The 21,411-nt window shown below is 44.3% G+C and overlaps 1 protein-coding gene and 1 non-coding gene across 3 annotated transcripts in view; both read right to left on the reverse strand.

Moving 5' to 3' along the window:
* Positions 1–21,411, reverse strand: part of LNP1 (leukemia NUP98 fusion partner 1) — a 40,649-nt gene that overhangs the window by 4,186 nt on the left and 15,052 nt on the right. Inside the window, exons 2-3 of one of the 2 annotated variants that reach the window (XM_023762105.1) lie at positions 11,058–11,258; positions 641–871 (exon numbers count right to left, since the gene is read on the reverse strand). In XM_023762105.1, the coding sequence (XP_023617873.1) occupies positions 641–871; positions 11,058–11,219 (393 nt within the window). In that variant the 5' untranslated portion in view covers positions 11,220–11,258. Of the gene's footprint in view, positions 1–640; positions 872–11,057; positions 11,432–21,411 lie in introns of those variants that run through there. The other variant, XM_006098370.3, reaches the window with a different exon arrangement.
* On the reverse strand, positions 1,252–1,358 carry LOC111827851. The gene has a single exon (XR_002831590.1). It is a non-coding gene; the product is annotated as a U6 spliceosomal RNA (small nuclear RNA).

The following is a 21,411-nucleotide window of genomic DNA, read 5'->3' on the forward strand; positions in this document are numbered from 1 at the left end:
CACCCCTACTCCTGGAAACTTACTACTAGTAGATAGTGACCAGAGAGTTCCCTCCACATGCTTTTTAAAAGTTCAAGGGAACGTGGCATCACAGACTACTTGCTACTGGATTAAATACTGCACAGGAGAAGTGCAAGGAGAATGGGTCACAATTATCCTATATAATAAAAGGTTAATATGCAAATTATCCCCCTTGACCAGGAGTTAGACCGGGAGTTTGACAAGGGGACGGGGCCGGCCGGCCAACTGCCCACAGCCCCTCCCCTCGGCTGGACCTACCCCTGATGGGCCCCCCCCACTCCGATTGGCTAGGCCCCACCCGTGCACAAATTCGTGCACCGGGCCTCTAGTTTATAATAAGGGTGGTGAAAGCAGTCTCAAAGAACTAGAGGACCTCCATAACAAAAACATTCCACTAATGGTCCTCCAGGAATTCTTCCTACACCAGAAGCCTTCAATAAAAATAATTAAAAATTATGTACATCTGGGCTATGTACAGTAAAACTGAGTGTCATTTTTCAAAGATCTCATCAACAAGCTGTAAATGAAAAAGATTTGTTCTCCACGAGTATGGGGAGGAAGAACCCTTTGGGTTTCCTTTTCTAGAGTGGCTTAAATATTCAATAACTCTGTTACATACCAAAGACAGAGAGCGTTTGGTTCTAAAGCACAGTTGTTGTTCAAAGGACTCTGAAAATGCCCGAGTTTTGGAATGGGATCTTCTGTTTGATTCCAATGGGTCCTTGAAGGGCCCATCCTCTGAACGTTTTCTGTACTCCCTCATGTGGTTATGACATCGAAATCCCTGGTCCTCATGAGAATGCCTTCTAGGATGGCTGTCATATGATGTGACTCTGGGAAGCACAGGAAACTGGAAATATAGAATAAAAATGTTTACAACATAAAGAGACTGCATGAAATTAGCTCAGAGACAGAACAGCCATAAATTACTAATTAAACAAACCTCAGGTTGAACTGAAATTTTATCTTTTTCATCAGTGGGACCTTTCTTCTACAATAAAGCACTAGAATCAATTGGTTAAAACATTACGTAGAACATCCCAAGACTAGCTATCTTGCTCCTCCACCATTAGGGCAATATCATGAAGCATTCAAAGCCTTGAGTTGATATGTATAAGTAAATTCCAAAATCATAACAAATTTTAATGAAACCATACATGTTTAAGAAATAATACAAAAATGTATATGTGATTTCTGTACAAAGAAGGAATTTCTTTTTTTGTTTTTTGAAAAAATATGGAACGCTTCACGAATTTGCGTGTCATCCTTGTGCAGGGGCCATGCTAATTTTCTCTGTATCGTTCCAATTTTAGTATATGTGCTGCCAAAGCGAGCACCAAAAAAGGAATTTCTAAGCAGAAGAGCAATGGAATAAATCAGAATGAAAAAAAATAATTTAACTATGCAGAAAAAGCTAATATGCATAAAAAACAACTTAAATAGTAGACAAAAAACAAAAATCATGTGCTACATGTTACTAATGTTTAATAATATCCTGACAATACATAGTATATCTTACATACATACAGAAAAAACATAGAAATCATGTAATACAATGACATAAGTGTTCAAATCACATTGGGAAATGATCACAGAAGAATATTTCAGAGAAATCAAACTTCTTAGAAGAATTATTACACTTGCTCTCCCAATTTCCCTCACTACCCAATCCACTCCATTCAAACTTTTGCATCCACAACTAATTTTGGTTACGATGTTGGTCTCAATGTTGCCAAGTTCTGTGCACATTTTGGTCTTGATTAATTCAGTAGCATTCAACCCATTTGCCCTTCTGGAAACACTCTGTCCCTTGCCTTCTACCACTGTACCCTTAGTTTCCCTTTGCTCTTCCTTCCTGTGACCTCACCCACCACCTTTGCCTCGCTAATAGCTAATCATCCTTCAGGCACCACTAAAGTGCATACCCTCAGAAAGCCTTTCCTGCCACCTTGATTGGTTCAGGTCCCTGTTAGATGTTCTCCTGGGCGCTCATACCTCTCATCATATAATCGGTAATTTGGGTAATTTTGTAATATGTCTCTCTTCTCCATTAATTTGTATCTCCATGACATCAAGGGCTGTGTTTCATTCTCTACTGAAATCCTAGTCCTATGCAGCACCCTGCCTTATTCACAGGATGAGTTTATTAAATATCTATTGGATTAATAGATATATAAAGAATGAAAAAAAATGCCAAATGGTAAAAATTGTTTATGCTTATTAGTCACCAAAGATTATTTAAATGAAACAATGTACAATTTCGCCTTTCAGGTTAGCAAAAATAAAAATAAAAATGTTTCTTAGTGATACCAAGAAGTGGCAAGAGTGGAGAGAGAGAGGCCTGTGATTCCTGGCTGGTAGGACTATAAATGGACACACCTTCCCAGTAAGCCATTGGCAAAATGTGTTGGGAGGTTAAAATATCCTGCTCCTTGGACCCATCTGTTGCGTGTTGTTATGGGCTGAGTTGTGTCCCTCCCCTCCAATTCACATATTGAAGGCCTATGTGAGATACTCAGAATGTGACCTCATTTGGAGCTAGAACAGCGGTTCTCAACCTGTGAGTCGAGACCCCTTTGGGGGTTGAACGACCCTTTCACAGGGGTTGCCTAAGACCATCGGAAAACACATATATAATTACATATTGTTTTTGTGATTAATCACTGTGCTTTAATTATGTTCAATTTGTGAGGCGAACGTGATAACCACTACACTACGGAAACTGCTAATTATGTTCAATTTGTAACAATGAAATTGGGGGTCACCACAACATGAGGAACTATATTAAAGGGTTGCGGCATTAGGAAGGTTGAGAACTACTGAGCTAGAACCTTTAAGGATTAGGTTAAAATAAGGCCACTAGGGTGGGCCCCAGTCCAGTCTGACTGGTGTCCTAATAGAAGAGGAAATTTGGACACACAGAGACCACCAAGGATGTGTTCACACAGGAAAAACCATGTGAGGACACAGTAAGAAGGTGGCTGTCTATAAGCCAAGGAGGGAGCCCCAGAAGAAACCACGTCTGCCGACTCCTTGATCTTGGGCTTCCCACCTCCAGATCTGTGAGGAAATAAATTTCTATTGTTCAAGCCACCCAGTCTGGAGCATTTTGCAGCCCTAGAAGACAAATACACATGTCTAGAAACTTACTGTCAAACGATGATCAGAAATATGGTTAAAGATTTGTAAAGCTGCCAAGATATATGAGGGGAATATGTACGTACAAGTCCACTTATGGTCCTTGGTGCTGTGAATAAGTTGGGAAGCAAAACAGGCAGAGTGTGCCCATCTTGGAGCTCATGTCTGCCTCAGAGAAAAAACACAAAACAAATAGGCCACATGCTTACTCCTTTGGCTAATGCTACAAAGGTTCAAGGTGGCCCTAGCCGATTTGGCTCAATGGATAGAGCTTTGACCTGCGGACTGAAGGGTCCCGGGTTTGATTCCCGTCAAGGGGATGTACCTCAGTTGCAGGCTAGATCCCCAGCCCTGATCGTGATGCATGCAGGAGGCAACCAATCCATGTGTCTCTTTCACATCGAGATTTCTTCTGTCTTTCCCCCTCCATTTCATTCTCTCTAAACAGCAATGGAAAAATATCCTCAGGTGAGGATTAACCAAAAACAAGGCAAAACACAAAGGTTCAAGGTGCAATGAGAGGATATAACAGGGTGAAACTGTGTGTACTTGGGTGGGTGAGGCTGGGAAGATTAGCAGGAAACTTCCGTGTAGGTGTGATGACTAAGCTACAATCTGAAGGACAAACAGGGTTAATTAGAGAACAGGAACATTTTCTGCCCGAGGACTAGCACCACGGGTGCCCAGGCCCTGTCACAGGAGGAGCTGTGGGGTGGAAGGAAGAGAAGCCTGCTGGGGCTGGAGGGCATGGGGGCCTGAGGGGAGGGAGACTGGAATGGGGAGGTGTGGAGGGGCTTGAAGTAAGGTGCTAGCATAGGATGGGCAATCGTAAAACATACCGAACTGTGACCAAAGGTTTTTCTCGGTGATGTGGGATTGTGTTTGTTTTCTCCTTCTTTTTAGTATTTTTCAAGTTTTCTACAATGAGTGAATTTACATTATCAAGAAAAAAAATGATATTTTAAAATTTTGAGATAGACAGGGAAGCACAAATACTGCATGATGCCACTTACATGAGGTATCTAACATAGTCAAACTCAAAAAAACAACAACAACCAGAACACATAAATAGTCAAACTCATAGAAACAAAAAGTAGGTTGATGGTTGCCAGGGGATAAAGGAGGGGAAATGGAACGTTGCTAATCAGTGGATATAAGATTTCAGTTATGCAAGATGAATGAGTTCCAGAGATCTGCTTTAAAGTACTGTGCCTCTATATAACAACAATGGGTTATATACTTTAAAAACTGCAAAATATGAAAATCTGCTGAGGGTATAGATCCCAGGTTAACTGTTCTTACCACAATTACATTTTTTATAACTTTTAAAATATGTTTTTATTGATTTTTTTAGAGAGAGAGAGGAAGAGAGGGAGAGAGAAAGAGACACATCAATTGGCTGCCTCCTGCACACCCCCTACTGGGGATGGAACCCACAACCTGGGCATGTGCTCTGACCGGGAATCGAAACAGTGACCTCTTGGTGCATGGGACGACACTCAACCAACTGAGCCACACTGGCCAGGCACCACAATAACATTTTCAAACAAAATTTTAAAATGTGAGGATGGGAGTGAAATATTGATATCTTCTTCCACTGAAAGGCCTGAAAAGATTGGCAAGAGTTATGCCCAGCCAGTGTGGCTCAATGGTTGAGCGTCAACCCGTGAACCAGGAGGTCACTGGTTCAGTTCCCACCTGGTCAGGGCACATGCCCGGGTTGCGGGCTGCGGGCTGGATCCCCAATAAGGGGTGTGCAAGAGGCAGCCAATCCATGATTCTCTCTCATCATTGATGTTTCTATCTCTCCCTCTCCCCTCCTCTCTCCTTAAAATCAACAAAAACAACAACATATATTTTTTTAAAAAGAATGGCAAGAGTTTCAATCACAATATCTTCTTATATCCGGTGGAATTTCCAGTTTGTTGTTTTTGGTGTGGGACTTTGTGAGAAATAAGTATAAAAGAGCACTCTAATCGGTTACAGGGAGAAACTCCCACTTTTAAAAATGTTACTTACTATGCAAGTTCTACTTTTGCAATTTTATACACCTTTGTGATGTAATTTCCCTGACAAAGACATGAATCAATGCCCCCACATAACTTATTTTTACCAGGTGTGTACTTGTCTCCTGCACAGTCATGGAAGGAGGCTTTGTCACTTGGGGTGGGGTCTGACCTCACCGGCTGAGCTCCCAGGGGCCCCAGCGGCAGAGCCTGCGGCAGACACTGACTCTCAGAGCAGTAACTAACCAGTGCGCTGACTCTCATTACAGAAGAGGCTCTAACAGCTTAGCTGTTTTCATGGTGGGCCCAGGAAACCGGTGCTGTTAAAAAAAAAAAAAAAAAAAAAAAAAGCCCTATGTACTCTCTGACCCCAAGTTCTGATTTTAAAGATATTGATTATGTAAGATCTTCACTTCAGAGCTTAACAACGTGATGTTCTTTATCCTGCCTTTCACTGCAGTCACCCTTGAGTTGTACCCCTCCTGTCCTCTGAGTACACACAAGCTCCTGGCCACCCACTGACAGCGAGGTGAGAAACAGTGAGCAGAAAGACGAGGTGCTGGGTGTGGAGTCTTAGTGCACAGTGTGTACCAGGCACTCTGGGGACTCTGACTTTGATCGCTAACCTCGGAACAAATCCTCCCAGGAAGTCATGCTTCCTCACTTACAGATGAGGAAAATGAATTTTAGCTCAGCTCAGTGATTTGCCTAAGACATGTGTGCCTAGTGACTACTGGAGAAATCAAGTGCCATGCCTAAGCATGAGGCATCTCTTTCTTGGATTAATAATTCTAAACTTTTATCTTGAACAGCAGCAAAAACTTCATTCTATTTCTATGTGAAACTGCCTAAAAATGTCACTTTTAACAATGTACCAGACGTAGCAGAATTCTACTGCAAAAGTAATAATAATACTTTGTAGGTCTTCAGGAATTATACTGTGTAAGAATTTTATGTGAGGAATCTTATATAATAAAGAGCTAATATGCAAATGGTCATCACGCCCTCATGTCATCACGCCCTGTCACGCCTTAACTGCTCAGACACTCAACACTGGGGAGAGAAGAATGGAGACCAGCCAGGCACAAATGAGCTCACGAGAGAGGAATGGGGACCACCCAGGCTGCAGCCAGGGAGAACGGCAAGCTGCCCGCCCCGCAGTCCCGTGTGCCAGCGGCTGGGGCTGGGGCCCGGGAGAGGGACAAGCCACCCGCACCACGGTCCCAGGCACCTGCAGCTGCAGCTGCAGCCCAGGTGAAGCCGCCCACCCACAATCCCCTGCGACTGCGGCCGGCCCTGGCGAAGCTGGCCTGGGTCCTGGGTGCCTGCAGCCGGCCAGAGGGAGGGAAGCCCAGGTCCCACGTGCCTGCGACCGGCCAGAGGAGGAACTCCTGGGTCCTGGGTACAGGGTGAGGCAGAGGCAGTTAGGGGCAATCAGGCCAGCAGGGGAGCAGTTAGGGGCAATCAGGCTGGTAGGGGAGCAGTTAGGGGCAATCAGGCCGGTAGGGGAGCAGTTAGGGGTGATCAGGCAGGCAGAGGTGGTTAGGGGTGATCAGGCAGGCAGGCAGAGGTGGTTAGGGGTGATCAGGCAGGCAGGTAGGTGAGCAGTTAGGAGCCAGCGGTCCCAGATTGCAAGAGGCAGTTGGACATCCCCCGAGGGGTCCCAGATTGGAGAGGGTGCAGGCCAGGCTGAGGGACCCCCCCCTCCACCATGCACAAATTTTGTGCACTGGGCCTCTAGTCTATATATATAAAAGATTAATATGCTAAGTGTCCATCCGACTGGTAGCTATGACACGCATTGACCACCAGGGGGCAGACATTCAACACAGGAGCTGCCAAGCTGCAGTGACTTGGCAGGGGCAGTTCTAGGGTGATGCACCCCGGAACCAGAGAGGAGGGAGCCCAATTCCTCATGAGGACACGCGATTCCACCTTCAGCTGTGGGTTATGTTGTTGCCGGGGCACTGTTGGCCCCGAATCTGGTTTACTGCACACTTGCGTTTGTGTTCCACACCCTGTATGACAGCAACTTTGCAGAGTGCCCTCTCGCATCCCTCGGGGGATGTCAGAGAGCTGGTTTTGGCCTGATCCCTGCAGGCCAGGCCAAGGACCCCACCTGCCAGAGGGACCCTGCTCACTCCGCAGATGCCCTTTGAGCCACGCCACCCCAGGTACGGCCAGCTGGGGAGGGACCGTGGGAGGTTGGCTTCAGGGTATATCCGGCCCCTCTCACCCAGTCCAGCCCTGCCAGTCACCTTCTAATTAATTTCCTGTCAATGTGCATGAATCTGTGCACCGGGTCACTAGTAATATATAACAGTGTCTAATGATATCATCAGAGTCAAGATGGATGTAAATTAGTCGACAAACAGAAACAGCATCAGGGAAAAAAAATTCCAGTTTTCAGTTGATAAAGTGGTAAGTAGTTCTTGTAGAAATAATAAAGAGATGCAATATCATCCACTGGACATCCTTTAGGGAAACTAAAGGATATTCTAAACTATGCATTTACTTATTTATATTTTTTAACAATGCATTTAAATGCTTTTTTTTTTAATTGTGGGAATAAATGAATCCTGCTCTGTCATACGGTGGCACTAAATCATGCCATGGCAGGTGAAACTGCCATGAAGACCCTATCACTAGTCATAACTAGGGACATAAGGGAGAACGAAAGAAAGCCTCCTGGCACTTACGAAGCTCCATGCCTCAGACACTTGGAACCTTCCCCGAGGTTGCTCCCCCTTTCAAGGACTTGTCTCCCTCATTCAGAAACTGAAGCAGCCAAACTAAGCTCATCTAAACCACATGCCACTGAGATCATACCCCCAGATGCCATTAAATTCAATCTTGTATAGTAATGTTTTCCTCCACTGGGTCTCCACTGTCCAGTGATGACCATTCTTGGTGAGAACATCTCTTAGTCAACTCAAGCTGCCATAACAAAATACCATAGGTTGGAGGGCTTGAACAACAGATTTATTTCTCAGAGTCTGGAGGGCTGAGAAGGCCAAAGTCAAGGTGATGGCCAGCTCGGCCCTCTGCCTGCCCGAAGATGGCTGCGTTCTCTCCGTGTGCTCGCCTTTCCTCGGTGCATGCATGTGGAGGGAGAGAAAGAACAAGCTCGCTGGTGCCTCTTCCTGTAAGGGCACCATCGTGTCTGGCCGGGCCCTGCCCTCCTGACCTCACCTAAACCCAATTACCTCGCAGGTGTGTGAGCAGTGCTTGCAGGGGGTCCTGCCCCAGCCCTCCCTGTGGAGAGCAGCTACACAGGAACCACCCCATTGGCGAGATACTATAATCATTGAGCGTGTGGACCACCCTAAGGTCAGTCAGAAGTAAAAGTAAAGGTTAAAAATATCTTCTATTGTTTTAAATTGAGAACATGAAGAGATACGATAACATGGCGGGGAGGAGGATGTGTTCTTTTAAAGCAAATTTTAAAAACCTTGGCTGCAGGTAGGTAGAGGCTTACTTTGTATCCCCTGTCCCTTCAATTGACATAATGTGGGCAGCACATATGCTGCTCCTTGGAGCACAGAAGAAGCACTGAGATGTTAAAGCACTGAGAAAGTCCATTTGATGTTAAAGCCCTAGACCAGTGAACTCAGCACCTAAAACTCACGGAAAAACATTGCAACCTAGCCCGGCTGGTGCGGCTTAGTAATTGAGCAATGACCTATGAACCAGGAGATCACGGTTCCATTCCCAGTCAGTGCACATGCCCGGGTTGTGGGCTTTATCCCCAGTAGGGGGCATGCAGGAGGCAGCAGATCAATGATTCTCATCATTGCTGTTTCTCTCTCTCTCTCCCTTCCTCTCTGAAAGCAATAAAAAATATATTTTAAAAACAAACAAAATATACATTGCAACCTAAAAGTCAATTCTCTAAATAAAGGATTTATCTCAGTTTTTAAAGTCTAATAGATAGTAAAACTTATTTAAGAAATCATATTTTATGTCATATATCTTCCTTTGTTTTCATATTTTCTGTGGCTCCAAAGGGCTGTTGTGATAAATAGTAAATCACATTTTTTCCTCTTTGTTTCTTCCTGGTTCACATTATCTGGAAACTGGAAACTAATCATGTCCTGGCTCACACATTGTAAATGCCTCACTTGATGTGGAACATAAGAGATTAAAATAGGAGTGTGATAAGTAGGTGTTCTGTTTTACAACAGAGTCAGGGAAAGTCAGAGCAAGAAGTGTTCTCAGAGATCATCCAGCCCAATCTCTTCTTTTTCACGTCAGGAACCTGAACTCACAGAGGTGTTGAAACTTGCCCTTTCTCTGGAGCACACATTTAGTAAGAGACCTATTTTTAAACATTTGTGTCTCAAAGAGGTCTCATTCCCCACCTTGCTGATCACTGGGAATAAAAGAGGTTGCACCTGAGAACTCTGGAGCTAAACATAAAATAAAATAACATGACCCCCCAAATTACTTGGTTCTGGGGTTGGCAGAAACGGGGTGGGGAGGGATGCTCTGGTACCTAGAATTCTAAGTGACTCGTAAAAAACAAAAGCTGTAGCATCGCTGTGTGGCTGTGAGGCAGAGGACAGACATGTCCACTGTGGAGTCTTCTATCCCCGGCCCCCAGGTGAGCGGAGAGAACCCTGCCGGTACCTGCTGCCCAGTCCGCACCTCCTCAGGCCCATCCATTCCCCTCTTAGGGCTTTCCAGCTCACATCTTACTCCCTCCAGGGCTGGGCAAACTTTTTGACTCGAGGGCCACAATGGGTTCTTAAACTGGACCGGAGGGCCGGAACAAAAGCATGGATGGAGTGTTTGTGTGAACTAATATAAATTCAAAGTAAACATCATTACATAAAAGGGTACGGTCTTTTTTTTTTTAGTTTTATTCATTTCAAACGGGCCGGATCCGGCCCGTGGGCCGTAGTTTTGCCCACGGCTGCCCTAGACACTGGGTACTCTGCCCAGCCGTAGGAAAGTAGTGCTGAGGATGGGAGAATGTTGGTTCCCTCTCCCAGCAGGAAACCAAATGGGAACCAGAAAAAAACGTGTATCACATTTATCAAAGGGGGTTATTTATTTATTTATTTATTTATTTATTTTTAAATATATTTTTATTCATTTCAGAGAGGAAGGGAAAGGGGGGTGGGAGAGAGAGAGAGAGAGAGAGAGAGAGAGAGAGAGAGAGAGAGAAACATCAATGAGAGACACATCCATCAGCAGCTGCCTTCCATAGGCACCCCGACCAGGGACTGAACCCACAACTTGGGTATGTGCCCTGATCAGGAATTGAACCTGTGTCCCTTTGGAATATGGGGCAACACTCCAGCCAACTGAACCACACTGGCCAGGCAAAGGGAGTGATTTATTATGTGGAATCCCCAGTTCCTTAGAATTCGCCAAATAGTGAAGTTATTTTCACTATTTTAAAAAGACTATTGGAAATCACATATCGGTCCACACCGATGCTACACAGACTAACTATAGCATCGGGTTTCCTCCCTTTGACCTGAATCATATTGTCACTCAGTAGGATTATCTCAGGCTTATCAGGAACTCTGCATAGAAGTTAAAGATACCTTAGTACTAAAAATGAAGAAATCATTATATTTAAAAAAATCAAGAAGAAAAAAGAAAAATAAATAAAAAGGAAATTTAAAAAGGAAAAAGAAAAAACAAATAAAAAATAATTTAAAAAAATAATAATAATAAAGAAATCACTACCTAGTAGAAGAAAATCAGGTCCCTTGGAGGATAAGACAAAATGATAAAAGGTGTTTTTGTGGACATAAGAAAGATTTGGGAGTACTGATTTTCAACCAAAGAAAACTTTATACTGAGGGACTCTTCAAAAATTATCTATGAGAAATCCCCCTCCCCTAGCCCAGCCCTCCCCTGTTCCAAGGGGTCACTCACTGGGCAGGGCAGGGAAGCTTTCCTATAACCGGTGTCCTGTGATCCTCGGCGGGCCCGGAGTCCTCTCTCATCCTCCTCTATCCAGCTGTGACCCCAGAAGCTGCTCATCCACTTGGCAAAAGACACATCATCATCATCATCATCATCATCTCTGTGCTCCATGGAGAGGTGATTCAAAATAGCCAAGACCTGTCTCTAAATCTGGCAGAGAGGAATATTGTCAAACTCAGCTGACTTGGTGAAACCTAGGATCTCCCCAAAGACAAAAAAAGAAACTGGTGTTTTCAAATGGTCTCCGAAAATGGATCCTTAAAAGGAGAAAGATTTACTAAACAACCCCTTCACCATCAGGCAGCCCCGGGAAATGTCTATTTATAAATTGTGCTGCCCCACACGCGGCCCCCTCCCCCCCCCTACCCCCCCCCCCCCCCGCCCGTCTCTTTAAATTGAGAGGCTTTGTAATCCTTCCATTGCCAGGCTAGTGCCTCGCAGCCTCAGGGTGGGAAGCACAGTCCACTGCCTGATGTTCCCAGTGCTCTGCTGCCCATGGCAGTGATGGCGTCTCCAGCTGTCAATGATGATCCTGCATGACCCTCATCATATGCCTGTCAGCCCCAGGCCGGCTCTTAAATGGGGTCACTCACAGGGACAGACTGACTGCAGCCGGCAAGATGGCCAGCTATCGGCATGTCATATCTAGAGCTAGATACTCTCCTAATAAATAAAATTGATGTCAATATAAAATGCAGCCCTAACCGGTTTGGCTCAGTGGATAGAGCATCGGCCTGCGGACTCAAGGGTCCGAGGTTCGATTCCGGTCAAGTGCATGTACCTTGGTTTCGGGCACATCCCCAGTAGGAGGTGTGCAGGAGGCAGCTGATCGATGTTTCTCTCTCATCGATGTTTCTAACTCTCTATCCCTCTCCTTTCCTCTCTGTAAAAAATCAATAAAATATAAAAAAAAAGAAATAAAATGCAGCTCCTGGGACAAAGGGTGTTTCATTGACATTATTTATACATATACAAATGTAAATAGCCCTGGCCAGTGTGGCTCAGCCGGTTGGGCGTCATCCCAGCACCGAATGTTGCCCATTCCATTCCAGGACACGGCACATGCCCAGTTGCAGGCTCTGTCCCTGAGATGTTTTGCTCTCACATCAATGCTCCTCTCTCTCTCCCCTTCTCCCTTCCTCTCTCTCTAAAAATCAATTAAAAATCTTTTTCAAATGTAAATAACTTACATGTAAAATGAACAACTCTTAAGTGCACAGTCTGATGAATTTTCACATACATTTTCCCCTGAGTAACCACCATCATGCAGGTGAAGACAGAGCATTCCCAGCACACCAGCAGGCTCCCTCTTTCTTTCTTCCCATCCATCCTCCCGCCAAAATATTACTATTTCTGCTCTCTGTCATTAGACCAAGCTTGCCTACTTTTGAACTTTTTTTTCAATGGAATTATATATAGCCTGCATTCTTTTGTGTCATTCAACATTACGTTGGTGAGACTTATCCATGCTTTTGCAGTAAGAGTAGTTCACGCTGTGTCATGAAAAAAGTGTATGAATATTCCACTTTTTTTTTTTCCAATCTATTGGTCATTTGGGGCTGTCATTTGGGTTGTTTTCAGTGAGGCTGTTAACAACAAAGCTTCTATAAATATTATGGTCCCTGTCTTTTAGTGGCCTTTTTTCCCCCAAGGTAAGGAGAATATTGCATATATTGAGCCCCTACTTTTTGCCAAGTATGGAGTCAAATATTATACATATGCTATTTTCATTTTAACCCCTGTGACTGGGAGAGTTGTATCACATTTTATAGATGAGGAAATGGAAATTCAAAGAGATGATCACTTGCCCAAGGGGACATTACTACTAAGCAGCATGGCCAGATTTGAAGCGTGCATCAAAATAACAAAATCTTAGCTCTTTTCACTACTCTTTCAGTGTTCCAAAGAGACCTTAGAAAAATCTTGCATTTTTAAACACAGGCATTCTTGGCCATTTTCCACATCTCATTGCTGGAGGAATTATGCACATCCTATGGGACCTTTGTTTTTTGTTTGTTTGTTTTTTTTTATCTTTATTTTTCAGATTATTACAGATGTCCCTCTTTTTCCCCCCCCATAGCTCCCCTCCACCCGGTTCCCACCCCACTCCAGGCCTCCCCGCCCCTCCGCCCACTGACCTCGTCCATAGGTGTAAACTCTTTGTCTAATCTTTTCCCTCAGCCGCCACAACCCCTTTCTCCCAAGAATTGTCAGTCTGCTCCCTTTCCATGCCCCTGATTATATTATATTCACCAGTCTGTTCTGTTCATCAGGTTTTTATTCATTTGATTTTTAGGTTCACTTGTTGGTAGATATATATTTGTTGTCATTTTGTTGTTCATAATTTTTATCTTTACCTTTTTCTTCTTCTTCCTCTTCTTAGAGAATACCCTTCAGAATTTCATATAATACTGGTTTGGTGGTGATGAACTCCTTTAGCTTTTTCTTGTCTGTGAAGCTCTTTATCTGACCTTCGATTCTAAATGATAGCTTTGCTGGGAGGAGTAATCTTGGTTGTAGGTTCTTGCTATTCATCACTTTGGATATTTCTTGCCACTCCCTTCTGGCCTGCATGGTTTCTGTTGAGAAATCCGCTGACAGTCGTATGGGTGCTCCCTTGTAGGTTACTAACTGTTTTTTTCTTGCTGCTTTTAAGATTCTCTCTTTGTCTTTTGCCCTTGGCATTTTAATTAAGATGTGTCTTGGTGTGGTCCTCTTTGGATTCCTCTTGTTTGGGGTTCTCTGCACTTCCTGGACTTGTAAATCTATTTCTTTCACCAGGTAGGGGAAGTTTTCTGTCATTTTTTCTTCAAATAGGTTTTCAATATCTTGCTCTCTCTCTTCTTCTGGCACCCCCATAATTCGGATGTTGGTACACTTGAAGTTGTCCCAGAGGCTCCTTACACTATCTTCATATTTTTGTATTCTTTTTTCTTTTTGCTTTTCCAGGTGTTTTTTGCTTCTTCATATTTCAAATCTTTGCCTTGATTCTTGGGATCCTCTAGTCTGCTGTTGGATCTCTGTATATTAATCTTTATTTCAGTCAGTGTATGCTTAATTTCTGATTGATCCTTTTTCATATCCTTGAGGTCTCACTAAATTTCTCAGAGGTTTCTAGAAGCTTCTTGAGTAGCCTTATAACTATGATTTTGAACTCCAGAGCCAGTATTTTGCTTTCATCCATTTCTTTCATTTGTGACTTCTTTGTCTCCACATTTTGGCTGCTTCCCTGTGTTTGTTTCCGTGTACTGGGTAGCTGCTAAGTCTCCTTGAGTTGATAGAGTGGCCTTGTGTGGTAGGTGCCCTATAGGGCCCAGTGACTCAGCCTCCCCAGTCACCTGAGGTGTATGCTCTTGATGCACCCCTTTGTGTGCTGTTTTGACAATCTTGTTGTAGGTGAGCCTTGATTGCTGCTGGTATCACTGGGAGGAATTGACCTCCAGGCCAATTGGCTGTGATGACCAGCTGTGTCTACACTGGAAGATCGGTTGTGTAGGAGACACCCTTATGGGGCAGGACTTGCTTCAGTGGGGCTTTGGTGCTCACTGAGTCTGCCCCTTGAGTGTGTCTCTTATGGATGTGAAGAGTTGTCATCTGGTATGGTCTCACTCTGATCACTGGGTACACTGGCTCTTGGATCTCCAAGGAGGTGCAAGGTCAGCCACTATCTGGAACTGCCCAGCAGGAGCTACAGAGAGATCTGCAGATTCCCCCTCTTTGTATGGGGTTTGGAAGTGCCCAGACGAGGCCGAGCTGTGAAGCAAGGCAGGCTGCTGCTGCCGGCCTTGGGCCTTCTTTTGGAAGCTCTGGGGTTCTCTGACCCAGCTGCAGTTTGACAGGTTTTAGGCGGAGAGAGCACAGGCCATTCATATGCAAAAGCCGCTGTGCACAGCTTGGTTTGGGTTGTAAATTGGGTGGGGCGGGGTCTCTGGGAATCACCAGGGCGGAGCAAACAGCAATGGCTGCCAGTCAGCCCTGCACTGGAGAGGTCCCCGGGTCTCTGCGTCCTGCGCCCCAGCCCAGAAACATTGATTGCTGCGAGCAACTCTGAGAAAAAGCTGCCCTTGTTCCTGTCCTGAAACATCCAGTTTCTCCTCCTATGTGTCTGGGTCCCCCAGAGTCTCACCCGGAACTGGAGTTCAGAGCAAGCGGGAGCTTGTATCTCCCTCCCTATTAAAAGAGCAGCACATCCAGGTGCCAGCACATTCTGTGCCTCCGTACCTCTTACCAATCTCAATGCGCTTTCTTCGCCTCTCTAGTTGTGGAACTTCCACCAGCCAGCTTTCCCACGGTTCTGGGTGGTGGTTGTTCTGCCTTTTAGTTGTTATTTTTTTTTAATTTTTTAAAATATATTTTATTGATTTTTTACAGAGAGGAAGGGAGAGAGACAGAGAGCCAGAAACATCGATGGGAGAGAAACATCGATCAGCAGCCTCCTGCACATCTCCCACCGGGGATGTGCCCGCAACCCAGGTACATGCCCTTGACCGGAATCGAACCTGGGACCCTTCAGTCCGTAGGCCGACACTCTATCCACTGAGCCAAACCGGTTTCGGCCTTTTAGTTGTTATTTTGATGGGGTTGTGAAAGGCAGCAAGTATAGGTGTTCACCTATGCCGCCATCTTGGGTCTCCTATGGGACCTTTGAAAGCTTGCTTCTGGTTTCCTCTGGACTTCACCCAATATGCCTTTCCCCTTTTCTGATTTAGCTTTGTATCCTTTTAGTACAATAAGTTTTATCCATAAATACAACTATATGCTGAATTCTGTAAATTCTTCTAACAAATTCCCAAACCAGGAGTGACAGTTGATGTCTGAAGTAGAACTTCTAAAACCACCTGACTCACTGAAATGTGGCTGAAGCATGTTTGGGAAAAGGAAGGATGAAGGGGACACAATGACAAACCTTCAATGCCCTGTGGCCACATGGCCATCTGTGGCATGAAACAGCAGCTGAAATGATGTTTGTTGTGAGGTACAGATGTGATTTTGAAATGATAGATCCAACCCCAGGAGAACTGGCTCATTGGATGCATGGGCTGCTTTTGGCCATGGTAGCTAAAGTTAAGGGATTAAAAAGTGTGGTTTGGGAGATGTCTGTGGGCTTCATTCTCTCTTCTAGGTGGGAGGGAAAAGATCCAAAAATTCCCCCAAAAAACATTTTGGGTGATTCAAAATGTTAAATCTTTGTATTGATCCCTCCTCCAAGTAAGAGGGGGAAAGATTAAGTCAGTTTCCAAGACTGGAGCAAACTTTAGATAAATCAGGAAAGAAGGGATGGGGATTAACACTATCCACTGGTACAGATACATGCAAAAAATGAAACTAGACCACCACCTTACACCATACACAAAAATAAACTCAAAATGGATAAAGGACTTAAATATAAGACGGGAAACCATAAAAATCTTAGAGGAATCCACAGGCAGCAAAATCTCAGACATATGCCAAAGCAATATCTTCACAGATACAGCTCCTACGGCAATGGAAACTAAGGAAAAAATAAACAAATGGGACTACATCAAAATAAAAAGCTTCTGCACAGCAAAAGAAACCATCAACAAAACAACAAGAAAGCCCACTGCATGGGAGAACATATTTGCCAATGTTATCTCCGATAAAGGTTTAATCTCCAACATGTACAGGGAGCTCATACAACTTAACAAAAGGATGATAAACAATCCAATTAAAAAATGGGCAAAAAATGGACCTAAATAGACACTTGTCAAAAGAGGATATACAGAAGGCCAAGAGACATATGAAAATATGCTCAAAGTCACTAATCATCCGAGAGATGCAAATCCAAACAACAATGAGGTACCATCTCACACCTGTCAGAATGGCTATCATCAACAAATCAACAAATGATAAGTGCTGGTGAAGAGAAAAGGGAACCCTCGTGCACTATTGATGGGAATGCAGACTGGTGCAGCCACTGTGGAAAACAGAATGAACTTTCCTCAAAAAACTAAAAATGGAACCCCCATTTGACTCAGTAATCCCACTTCTAGGAATATATCCCAAGAAATCAGAAACACCAATTAGAAAGGATATATGCACCCCATGTTCATAGCAGCACAATTTACAATAGCTAAGATTTGGAAACAGCCCAAGTGCCCATCAGCAGATGAGTGGATTAAAAAATGGTGGTACATCTACACAATGGAATACTATGCTGCTATAAAAAAGAAGGAACTCCTACCATTCTCAACAGCATGGATGGACCTGGAGAGCATTATGCTAAGCACAATAAGCCAGTCGGAGAAAGATAAATATCACATGATCTCACTCATTTGTGGAATATAATGAACAACATAAACTGATGAACAAAAATAGATCCAGAGACAGAGAAGCATCGATCAGGCCATCAAAACTCAGAGGGAAGGCAGGGGAGGGTGGGGGAAGGGGAAGCTCCTGCATTGAGCATCTGGCCCCTGGTGGTCAGTGCACATGATAGCGACCGGTCGACCTGTCAACCAAAGGGCTTGTATGCATACATACTGTTGCCCTGGCCGGTGTGGCTCAGTTGATTGGGTGTCGTCCCATGCACTGAAAGGTTGGTTGCCAGTTTGATTCCTGGTCAGGGCAGATGCCCCAGTTGTGGGCTCAATCCCCAGTAGGGGGTGTGCCGGGAGGCAGCCAGATGGATGTTTCATTCTCACACAGATGTTTCTCTCTCTCTAAAAATCATTTAAAAATTTTTTAAAAAAGATAAACGAATAAATAAAATATATCGCTGTCAATGTAAAAAGTGTATGAGGGAAATAATAGTGTGTTCTCAGAGGTTTGCCTACAAGAATCTTAGTTACTAGTATAGCCTGCTGGTGTGGGTCAGTGGTTGAGTGTTGACCCATGAACCAGGAGGTCACAGTTCGATTCCCATTCAGGGCACATGCCTGGGTTGCAGGCTCAATCCCCAGTAGGGGGTGTGCAGGAGGCAACCAATCAATGATTCTTTCTCATCATTGATGTTTTCATCCCTCTCTCCTTCTCCCATCCTCTCTCTGAAATCAATAAGAAAAAAATCTTTAAAAAAGAATATTGATTATATAAATGTCCAGTTACTTTGGCATTTATATCATTAAGTTCAATAAGATTTTAGCTACTGGTTTTAAAATAGTCAAAGTTGTTAAATGTTGGAATAGGTTTTTATGGGCCAATACATCATCTCTTCCACAGGAGACCTTTAATCACAGCATTGATTCTCATCTGCCAGAGGTGAAAGATCATCATCACAGCTTTGCTTCTAGGAGTCATTAATTGTATGACCTCTCAAGGTCTTTCTGATCCCTGAGCACCTATTATTCTAAAACAGATTGAACATACTATTTGTTAAAATTTACAACTATGGCCCTAGCCGGTTTGGCTCAGTGGATAGAGCGTCAGCCCGTGGACTGAAGTGTCCTGGGTTGGATTCTGATCAAGGGCACATACCTTGGTTGCAGGCTCGATCCCTGGCCTTGGTTGGCGTGTGTGTGGGAGGCAACCAATTGATGCGTCTCTCTCATATCAATGTTTCTCTATCTGTCTCTCCCTCTCCCTTTTACTCTTTCTGAAAATCAATGGGAAAATATCCTCAGGTGAGGATTAACAACAACAAAAATTTACAACTATGTAAAAACTTTATCAGTCCAGTTCATCAGTATGTTATACATCATCAAAACTTCCTATGGCCGAAACCGGTCTGGCTCAGTGGATGGAGCGTCGCCTGCAGACTGAGGGGTCCCAGGTTCGATTCCGGTCAAGGGCATGTACGTGGGTTGTGGGCACATCCCCAGTGGGAGATGTGCAGGAGGCAGCTGATCGATGTTTCTCTCTCATCGATGTTTCTGGCTCTCTGTCTCTCTCCCTTCCTCTCTGTAAAAAATCAATAAAATATATTTTTAAAAAAAAAAAACTTCCTATGAACCCATAATCATCCTATCCCAGTTATTAGCTGCTATTTCACAGAATCTGAGAGTTATGTCTCAGCGCCCCCGAAGAGAAGAGAAGAGAAGAGAAGAGAAGAGAAGAGAAGAGAAGAGAAGAGAAGAGAAGAGAAGAGAAGAGAAGAGAAGAGAAGAGAAGAGAAGAGAAGAACAGGGGAATTAGAGTCCTGTCAGTCTCAGTTCTCTAAGGGGCAACATTTCTGCAATGTACAGTAATGGAGGGCACCACCAAACATTTAAAGGAAAGGTGGCAAAATACTTACAAGATTTAGAAAAAGAAACTGGAAAGATTTGTTTGAGTAAATAAACAATGGAAAGTCTTCAGATTCTTAAAAATGTTGAGTAAAAGAGCCCAATCTCAAAATGATACATACTGTGTGATTGTCTTTATATAACGCTAGAGGCCTGGGGCATGAATTCATGCACGGGTAGGGTCCCTTGGCCTGGCTGGTGATTGGGGCTGATTGGGGCCGTCTTGCCCAGTCCCAATCTGGGCTGATTGGGGCCAGCCGGCCGGGGGGGGGGGGAGGGGGGGACTGAGGGAGGTTAGCTGTGGGAGTGCACTGACCACCAGGGGGAAGCTCCTGCATTGAGCATCTGGCCCCTGGTGGTCAGTGCGCATGATAGCGACCAGTCCACCTGTCATTCGGTCGTTCGGTCACTTAGGCTTTTATATAGAGAGACTGTTTAACTAACACAATCTGAGAGATGAAGAACAGATTAGCAGTTGCCAAGTTAAGGGTGGCAGGGTTGTGGCTATGAAAGTTTAGCATGTAGTGATGAAACATCTCTGTTTTGATTGTAGATGTAGTTACACACAAAGATGTACATGTGTTAAAATTACACTAAACTATAACACACACACAAAGGAGTGCATGTATAGCTGGTAAAATCTGAATAAGTGCTGTGGATTGTATTCATGGCAACTTCCTGGTTTGATATTGTCCTACAGTTAAGCAAGTTGTCAATATTGGGAGAGGCTGGGTAAAGGGTACATGGATCCTCCATGTACGTGAATATGTAACTTCCTATGAACCCATAATCATCCTATATAATAAAGAGCTAATATGCTAATTAGATCGAACAGCAGAACGACCGTCCAGACATCCTTCCAGGCAACCATCTGGATGACCTTCAGAATGAAGCCGGGGCTGCGAGGGCCAGCCGAGGCTTTGAGGGAATGTGAGGGGCTGCAAGGGGCTACGAGGACCGAGCCCCTTGCATGAATTTTGTGCATCGGGCCTCTAGTTTTATAATAAAAGTAAAAAGAAAAATGACCAGTGCCAAGAAAATTTCTCTAAATGGGTAGCTACAAAATCAAAATGCTATTGAGCTACCAGGTATTGTGGGAAGGTAATGAAGGCAGCATTGGTTTTTTTATCTCTCTGAATCCCCACATAAAAACTAATAGAGGAAAGGAAACACCCACAGACAACTCTACATCAAATATGGGTGACAAGATGTTTCCACCCCCAGTGGAGGGTGTGGGATCCAACCACCAAAAGCTAAGACCTAGTATGATGGTCCATGCCAGAGGAAAAAGGAGGAAGCAACCATCTGCCAGACCTGAGAATAACAAAATAGCCAATATTTTAGAAAACACAAGGGACCAATTTTAAAAGTGTTAGGCTTATCCAGCAACATTACGGAGTTATTTTATTGCTTCTACTAGATTATAGAGTTTCTTGGGTTTTCTAAGGAGATAACCATATGGTCTATAAATAATGAAAAGTTACTTTTTCCTTGCCCTTTTATTTCCTTATTTTGTCTTATTATATTTACCAATACCTTTAGTGCTATGTAATAAAACCTGGAATCTCTGTCTGCTTCTTGACTTCAAAAAGAAAACCACTAACATTTCACTGTTAGGTATGATATGTATTTAGACTTTCAGGTGGTCTTCATTGGGTTTTATAATAAAACTAGAGTCCAGGTTCACAGATTTGTGCACGGGTGGGGTCCCTCAGCCTGGCCTCCGCCCTCTCACAATCTGGGACCCCTCAGGGATGTTCGGCCTGTGAGGAACGGGCCAAAACTAGCAGTTCAACATCCCCCTGAGGATGTAGCAGTGCCGAAGAGGAGGGTGGCTGGGGAGGAGCCCCGGGGGGGCCGGGGCAAGCTCCACTGCCCGCTCATCCCGGGGCCCCACTGTGCCCTGCCGGTTGCCAACCGCCACCGGCCGCCGGCAACCACCCACCCAACACTGGCCAACAGCTGCCACTTTGGGAAGCCCTGGTCCCAGAAGGAGGGGAGAGGCTTTCATTTGCCCGCAGCTGCCTTTACCCAGCTGGGAAGCCCTTCTTTCTGGCTGAGCGGGGGTCCTGTAGGGTTTTTATTATATTATATAAGTGGTTTTTCTAATTTGGGTCCCAAAG

This window comes from Myotis lucifugus, unplaced genomic scaffold (genome assembly GCF_000147115.1).
Source record: "Myotis lucifugus unplaced genomic scaffold, Myoluc2.0 scaffold_231, whole genome shotgun sequence".
Classification (NCBI taxonomy): Eukaryota; Metazoa; Chordata; class Mammalia; order Chiroptera; family Vespertilionidae; genus Myotis; species Myotis lucifugus.